Source organism: Juglans regia, chromosome 6, assembly GCF_001411555.2.
Source record: "Juglans regia cultivar Chandler chromosome 6, Walnut 2.0, whole genome shotgun sequence".
Taxonomy (NCBI): Eukaryota; Viridiplantae; Streptophyta; class Magnoliopsida; order Fagales; family Juglandaceae; genus Juglans; species Juglans regia.
In genome coordinates, this window is record NC_049906.1 from 23454740 (window position 1) to 23463706 (window position 8967).

General features: G+C 33.3%; 1 protein-coding gene across 1 annotated transcript; it reads left to right on the forward strand.

Annotated features, from left to right (window-relative positions):
- The first annotated feature begins 5332 nt into the window (after positions 1-5332).
- Positions 5333-8586, forward strand: LOC109000546 (NAC transcription factor 29). Its single transcript, XM_018977465.2, has 4 exons — positions 5333-5489; positions 5642-5928; positions 6824-7219; positions 8176-8586. The coding sequence occupies exons 1-4, from the start codon at positions 5333-5335 to the stop codon at positions 8437-8439; spliced, it is 1104 nt and encodes a 367-aa protein (XP_018833010.1). The 3' UTR covers positions 8440-8586.
- Positions 8587-8967: the final 381 nt, after the last annotated feature.

The window sequence follows — 8967 nt, forward strand, 5'->3', positions numbered from 1 at the left end:
TATGGAGAGAGTAAAGAGTTTTTTTTTTGTCTGTATGTTCACTGCCTTTTTTAATATTAATGTATGTAAGTAGGGGTGTAAGTTTATTGGTCTGGACTGAAAAGTCTGACCAAACTGAATGGTTCGGTTGGAACCGGACCAGACCGATAAGTATATTGATCCGGTCCGGTCCAATATTCCATATAACCTTAGAATTTTAGTTTTCGGTCCGGTCCAACTAAAGTATATATATAATATAGTTTTTAAAATACTTATATATATATATATATTATTTTATATAATAATTGTATAAGTTAATTATGTAGTTTTCATCTAAGTTATCACCATTGATCATATGTATTTGGAGTTTCGATAATATTGCATTTTTTAATTTCATTTTCTCTATTTTATATTTTTAACTATATTATAATGATTGCTAATTCTCATGGATGGATATGGATAATTTTGATAATTTTTCCAACTTTTTAAGGCTATTTTCAAGTACAAAATGTGCAAATAAAGATAATTAATGGTTGATATTCAAAAGTGTAAATAGTGTGTGCTTTTTTTTGTATAGATCATGGGCCGTAAGTACACAATATTAGAAGTGATTTTAAATTTTTTGTATGTTTGGCCCATTTTACACTGGCCCGGACTGAATTGGACTGCATGAACCGACCAGACCAATAGCTAACAGTCCAGTTTGATCTATAGTGATAATTGGACGGTCCAAAAAAAGGGATGGACTAAAATTTTTGATCCGGTCCAAACCTATCCAAACCAAATAAATTGATCCAATTATATATATAAATATATATATATATATATATGTGTGTGTGTGTAATATTTCTCCTTAATTTCACAAATCTCAGTAGTGGGCTGGTCCAAGTTTGCAAAGTGCCAAAAGTGAAGCATGCATGAGTTAAAAGCATATGCAAGACAATAATAAAAATGAAGAGAAATAATGGGAAGGCCAAAATAGAAAGAAAACCCACAGCCTGCTGAAACCAGAATAATGATAGGGATGTGCCCTCGTAAAGCTACAGGGTCTCCCCAGAACCCACGTGAAAGCAACATCTCATAACCTGGAATATTGAAAGAAGAAAAGAATATTATTATGAAGCATGATTTGTCTTTTGCGGCACAAATTAACATGATGCCTGGTAGACAGTAACTGATCATCATCTAGACACATACAGCCGAAATTTGGGAATCTAATGCTCCTGCATCTATGGCCAATTTCCAACCAGTACTCTTTACATGATTACTCATCATCTTCCATCTGCATGCAGCAGCCTCTTTGCTCTTTGGACTATCCTTTATTTTTCCCATCTAAGATCATCATCGATCGTGTGAAAGGTTACCTGTCTTTACAACTCCACTTAACCCACAAATATCTCTCTCTCTCTCTCTCTCTCTCTCTCTCTAATTAAAAACGAATGACCCATGTGAGTTATAGAGCTGGAATTGCAAAGAAAAGTAAGATCTAGACACGCATCAGATTCATGATGTGGGTACGTACTTACAAGCTAGTTAGAGAGAGCTTCGTGAATATATCAAGTTTGCCTTTTTAGGCGATGAGGCTATGGGATCTATGATTTGCATTGGCTGAGTTTGGAATCTCTTTAAGAAAATCAAAAGCTAGCTAGCCGTATATAGAGATATATAGTTCCTTCTGGCCTCCACATTTCATGTAAGGTTAATGAGGAATGCATAAAGCTGGAGTCTTTCACTCTACCTAACTCCCCTCCGTAAACCTTAATAATTAGCTATTTTGCACAATTACCTAATTAACTCATGTCATATATATATATATATATATATATATGCATTCTTCTTGATGTTTAAACCCTATAAGCCCATTAAAGAAGCGCAACCACTCAACAATATTATGACGAAAAACTCTCAATATAAGAAAATTATTTATTTGTAGGTGAAAATAATTATTTTTTATTAAAATGAATATTTTTCATCGTAAATAGCCAGTCTCGTTATAAATAATTTATCATAAATACTCATTTTCCTTGTAGTAAATCTCAGAATTGAATTAATAATAAAGGTTACATGAACAAGTGCTTGAATACCTTCTTAAGTACTATTTTGAACAAGCAATGCCAGGAATCAAAGCTACGAAAGCAGGCCAACATTAATGTTGCTAGCTCTTATATAAAATGCTTACAAATGTTGTGGACAGAACTAGTGCTAGAGTGAGAAGAGAGAGAGAGAGAAACCAGTCAAAGATTTTGTGTTGTAATCATTAAAGGGGTTATCATGTCTTCAACCTAATGAAAAAATTATATTTTAAGAAAAGGAAACCGAATAGATTATTATAGAACAAAAAATCAGTAAAGAAAAAGAAGTTTGGATGGCTTGAAAAAGAAAAGGAAAAAATATGAAAAGAAAAAGTAGACTGACCTGACGGTGTGCCAGGTAGATTAGCTGAGCAATGATGGGCCCCTCTTCAAGCAATCAACAGTTGAATGATAAAAGTGTTCTTTTTTCTTTAGGATTGGAATAAAAGGGCATGGAATTGTCTCTCCGTCACATCATATATCTATGGCCCATCAAACTCATTATAGATCGGATACGTTATACCCTCATGTTAAGGGCACAAAATCCCATTTGCAATCGTATGCATGATTTTGTTGTGTGTAATCTACAACCCTTTTATTCTTTTTACAGTAAAGGCTTTATGCAATAGTTTTTAGATGAAAAAAAAAATACATGAAAATGTATTACCATTTTCCTTATATCATGATCAGGCTGGTATCGATGTTAGAAAACTTTTGAAAAAAGTAGTTCATATGCTATGATATTTATGGGTTAATGTAAATTTATGAGACAATTCATGTAAGGGTACTGCATGTGGCTCAATTTGGATTTGACTTATAAAACCATTTTGTAAGGAAGTATTCAGGAATTTGGAGCCCCAAATGTTGTCTTCTAATTTGGTTACATATAACATAGGGATTAATTCATCCCAACAATTTGTTTTTTTTTTCCCTAAAGAATACCATTCTTCATCTTAAGGGCCCGTTTGGAATTTGGACTGAACTGAGTTTAATTTTAACTTAAATCTAACATCCAAGTATTTAACTCTCAAATCACTAAATTCATCTCTACTCACTTGGAACTCACAACTTTTTTCAACTTAACATCTCTTTACACATGGAACCCATAACCTGTTTTAACTTCCCATAAATACATCTAAACTCATCTTAATTAACATCCAGACACATCTAACTTATCTTAGATAGGCTTCACAAAACTCAACCCACAATTTTTTTATTTTTGAGTTGGACTCACTCCACCATTTCAAATCACTACTACTCATAAAAAATTTAAGTAATCTCAACTCAGCTCAACATCCAAACAGGGTCTAAATCTTCAGTATTCCAATAGTACCTGCTATATCATGTGGTACATATTAAGTATTCCATTTAGTTGGTTAGCACACGAAGTCAGTACTCAAACTGCATTACATCAACGAATGTGACTAAAATGATCAATGAAAAGACTAAAGATGAAGATAATCACTGCACCACGATAATTTTTAGTTCTTCTCTCCATCTTCTCTTGTACATTTATGTTGAAACGCGCGGTTTCGAATCCAATTTTATAACCAGTAGTACTATTCAATTAGTGTGTATATATATATATGCACATATTAAAGGGCCAAAGTAATGTAAATCCATTAATAATAATGTTGGGGACCATTACATGATGGATTAGAGAAGTGTTACTTTTGGAACTAATGGCGAACTTTTCTCTTATTATAATTCTTATGTACTAGAAACATCCAGTTGCATATATGTCATGTCGTGAATAAGCTCATGTACGAGGCTGCAGCTTCATGGAAAAGCAAGTACTCGTAATTTTAAGTATTCGTATATATATATATACTACGTACGTACTAACGGTAATCAATATTTATATATATGATCTCACAAAAAGATCAGATAAATATTAATTATATAGTCTTTATTATAATTTCCAGCATTTGTCGTTTAATTCCCATTTATAAAGAACATATATATATATATATATATATATATATAGGAATAATATTGTAACTTTAAGAGCTGCCAAACAAGCTCGATCAATGCATGCTGGCTCTGGTGATCTGTCCAAAATAACCTATATATGGTATGAAATCTGATCAGCTAGCTTCCATTTTATGTAAAAAATTGCAAAATATGTTGGTTATATATAAAGCTAGCCAGCATTAATATGCAGGACTTGGCTCACAAAGATTTAATTAATCTGCATGCATAGATACATCAAGCCATCATGCCTATATATTATATATATATATATATATAAAGTGTACTCATTTTCAATTTAAACATTTTTTAAATACAAAAAATTTCTTATTTCTCAATTAAAAATAACTTCATCTAAAAGTTTCTGTAAAAATAAAAATAAGAATGAAAACAACTCATCACAAAACCCAAAAAACATTAATACCCCCTCACAATGTGCGTTTATCCAAATAATTTTTCAATTCTCAAAAATCCTGTAAAAAAAAAAAAAATCAAATTAATTTTTCACAAAAAATTCAAAAACTATAAAAACTTTTATTTACTCATTAAACATGCAGCTCTACGATTCTATGCATTAATTAATTCATGTTGATCTGAAGATAGACAATTATACGAGGATATATGTAATTGCAAGAAACCATGCATGACATGATCACGTACGAATGATAATGTCATTAATTTAAAAGACACAATATCATAGGGTATCGAATTATATATATATATGTTGGTAGCTAGACCGGAGTCATTAAAATAAGTAGAGAGCTAGGGCATAGTATTGCGTGTACAATGGGCGGTCGAGTGTCCCCACACAGCCTTTTGAGGTAGCCTCTGTTTTTGTTAGTTTGTGAGCAGACAAAAGCAGGGAAGCTTCTTATCCTCCTACTGGGTTTTCACACGAAACCCTACACTTAGAATCTCTTCTAAAGCCAAAGCAGTAGTACTATTTATATCGTATATCATATTCCCTCTGCTTTTAATCCCATTTTGTTTGTGTAATCACTGAATCTACCACACTTCAATACGATCTAATCGCTTTTAAAGAGACCATTATACATTGACATGAGTGTTAGAGACGACTAGGGTTATTTTTAGAAACTGACAAGTGAATGGCATCATTGTAATATAATGAAAACTTCAAAGGTTAACTTTCATGGCTTCCGACCCTAGCAGCTGTATGGCCTATCTATATAGTTCAGTGTACTATAAAACCCAGTTTAGTTTATGTTTCTTCGCTCTCTCTTTCCAAGTTCATCCATTTTCTTCATCTCTCTCTCTCTCTCTCTCTCTCTCTCTCTCTCTCTCTCTCTGCAATGGCTCCCATGAGTCTCCCTCCCGGTTTCAGGTTCCATCCAACAGATGAGGAACTCGTTGCTTACTATCTAGATCGAAAGATTAGTGGCCGAACGATTGAGCTTGAAATAATTCCTGAAGTCGATCTCTATAAATGTGAACCATGGGATTTACCAGGTACATGATTTATATAGTTTATTTTTGCATGAAATATCATGAGTTATCATTCGCGCAATTAAGCGTATTTCTGAATTTTCTTTTTTCCTTTTCAAATATCAACATTGAAAGTTTAGCGACCCATTAATCTATTTTCCCCGATACATGAACAGATAAATCGTTTTTGCCAAGCAAAGATATGGAGTGGTACTTTTACAGTCCAAGGGATAGAAAGTACCCTAATGGATCAAGAACAAACCGAGCAACACAAGCTGGTTATTGGAAAGCAACTGGTAAAGATCGGTCCGTGCACTCTCATAAGCGAGCAGTTGGCATGAAGAAAACTTTGGTGTATTATAGAGGCAGAGCTCCCCATGGCATTAGGAGTAACTGGGTGATGCATGAGTATCGCCTCATCGACTCAGTGTGTGGCAATTCTGAATCATCATCATCTTTGAAGGTATCCATCCCATCTTTTTAAATTACCATTTTCAAAGGATTTCTGAAGTGAGAAAAATTCAGAGAAAATTATTTTAATTAATATACACCACTGTTCACTGTTGTAATGTTGGATCTTAAAATGCCACCAAAATACAAGAAAAGAGGGAAAACAATATCATGATGAGATCTTTGAATTGAAAGGGTTAGTATATATGTAGTATTGATTGTCACTAGTTTTGGGTTAGAGATCAAACTTATGCTGCATTATCTCCTCTAGCTGGAGTAAACCCTAGAAAACCCTAACAAGAACAGAAAGAAAAAGAAGAAAAAAATAAAGGATGAATTAGCTAGGAGCATGATTTCTTTATTTCAACGAACTAGCTAGCTAGCTAGCTAGATTTCTGTACCTTATCATTTCAAAATGATTTAATCTGGAGCTCTTTCCAATGCATTAAAATGAGCGCAAAAATAGCAGGCGTGCAGTCAGTCATGAGGAACATGATGATCATCTTAAGATATTTGTGCCTGCATTGTTTGAATATGATCCTTCAGTCAAATTTATCAGTGCTATCTTCATGATAGTTATATCATCTTTAAGTAATCAGTAAAAAAATAAAGCAAATCTCATATGTTTCCTCCTTTTTCTTCTTTTTCTCTAATTTTCTTTTTCCCTCGAAAGGAATAGCTTATCAACAACATGATGATGAAAGAGTCTTTGGTTATATCACTTTAGTCGTACTTACTATTCTCTTTCCATCTACTTCTACTTCTTTTTTTCACCCTCTTTCTCTACCTACTTTCCTAGATCTTTGTATGATACTGATCTTTTCTTGCTCATGCGATTTATTTGTTATGAAAGCAGGATCGATAAAATTAATTAAACAGTATTAATTTGTGTTCGATAATTACTGCAGGAATCTTATGCATTATGTCGAGTTTTCAAGAAAACATTAATACAGATGCCAAAAACCAAAGAAGAGCAAGAACCGATTTTGAATTTAGATCATAAGAAGGATTCAGTAGTCTTGGATGAACAAATATTTGGAGACGATATCAGTATTAATACTGGAGTTGAAACTAATTCCCGAGGGAGGAGATCATCAGAAGTACTGGAGGATGAGAATTTCGTTGCCGAGTATTCCTGCAAGTTCCCCTCAGATACTTCTTCTTCAGATCTAACTCAAGGAACGCCTGCTGAAACTGCCATAGCAGATGATTTTCAAGCTCAATTTGCATCGGATGAAGCAAACAGTGCTGCTGATTTGTGTGCTGTCGGTGTGGAATGCCCCTCAAATCCAACTGATCAGCAGGTAAAACAAATTCAACTATATATAAATATATATTTATATATATATATATACTATATTTACACAGTTTATTTATGCAAAAAATTATGCTTTATTCCTGCTTTACACAGTTTATATATATACTTTGTTAAATCCTTATTTCCAGCAATATTCTGCTTTATTCCTGCTTTATGCATGATTACCAAGGCTTCATGTTCACATCGCATTTAATTTTAAGCTCATTAATTAATTAATCCCATAGTAGTACTACTACTATTACATGATCAATAATCATGGCTGGATCCATGCATGCAGCATGCATAAACGAAAGATCTAGCTAGTGGCCCGTGGTTTAAGCAAGCTGGCCCCACATGAAAATAAGCTCTTTGAGTTTCTCTTTTGATCCTAAAGTAACAAAAGTTGGATGCAATGAACTCACTGCCTTTTCCAAAAGCTTCCTTCTAAAATCTCTTGGACTGACTCAGATGGGTGCTTTTTTCATGCACCATCTTCAATAACTTCTTTTGACTGACTCAAATATCATTCATTCAAAGTTCAAACATCTTTCTTCCCCATTTTCCTCACGGCTAACCCAAAAAAATGTAAAAAAATTCAGGTTCTCCAAATGACATTCTTTTCCGTGGTCTCATGAGTAATGATTGACCCCTCCCTTGCCCATTTTTATAATTCTGATTTGACTGCTGTTCTATTAATTCCACTATACATATAGCTAGACATGTTTTGCTATAAACACTAAGTTTTCTGAGCCTAATTTTCTGTATCATAAATATATATATATTTATATATAACCACCTGACAAAAAGCAGTACTATGTATCGCACCCATGCAAGAAGAAGTAGTGCTTCACCATGATCTTGGATATTTCTGCATGCATTTCAGTATTTCAAATCATTTCGCTCAATGATTGCTCCTTAATTCAGTATTCACCAGCTTATATATGTATTGATCTTTAAATGCAGGATACATTATATGTTCCAAATTACACAGAAGTACTGGATTATAATTATCAACTTCCTAATTACCCTCCCTTGGAACTTGAAGATTTTCCTCAGATAAATTTGACAGAAACGAGGTCATTGAAGCCTGAAATCATCTACGAGTACATTTCACATGACAAATACGGCCGGCCGGACGATATGAACGGAACATTAGAAGAGATTTTTTCCTTGTGTTCATCTCAAGATCATCACAACTCCTCCAATATTAATGCTCTTTCCATATAAGATCGACCTCTAGTACATGCACCAACATATAGATCATCTTCATGAATTTCAAAAATATTTCATTTCAATTCTACAATTCATTAATATTGACAGTAGTAATGTAGAACATGATTGTGCTCGGTTAAAATAACCAAAATCTGGGGGGATTCTTCGACAACCACAGACGATAAGGCTCTGTTATGTTCTTCTCTAAAGAATGATGAGTCTAGCTAGGCATAGAACAATTTTTTTTTTCTTTGTTTTTTCCATTTGTTGAAATCTGTTGTATTTTTTACATCAAATGGAAAATCTAATTTTCGGTGGTGATTTTTTTTAATCTACATATTCATGTGTAAGTTTCTTATATATATATAAATATTGTTTGGATTAATATATAGCTTTTCAATCTTCTGCAAAAGGTTCTTTGAGTTTTCAACTTTTGTATGTATCCTACATCTGGTGAAACACAATATTTCTTAGGAGATCACCCATCTTAGTGCTACCAGCTTGTCCAAACAGCCCTGACTGAATAATTGATCTTATGGAACT

What these genes read in the sequence shown, in the direction of transcription:
- LOC109000546 (XM_018977465.2), top strand. Translation starts at nt 5,333, where the DNA reads ATGGCTCCCATGAGTCTCCCTCCCGGTTTCAGGTTCCATCCAACAGAT. An exon ending in TGAACCATGGGATTTACCAG is followed by an intron (nt 5,490 to 5,641) that starts GTACATGATTTA and finishes ATACATGAACAG; the next exon opens with ATAAATCGTTTTTGCCAAGC. An exon ending in AATCATCATCATCTTTGAAG is followed by an intron (nt 5,929 to 6,823) that starts GTATCCATCCCA and finishes TAATTACTGCAG; the next exon opens with GAATCTTATGCATTATGTCG.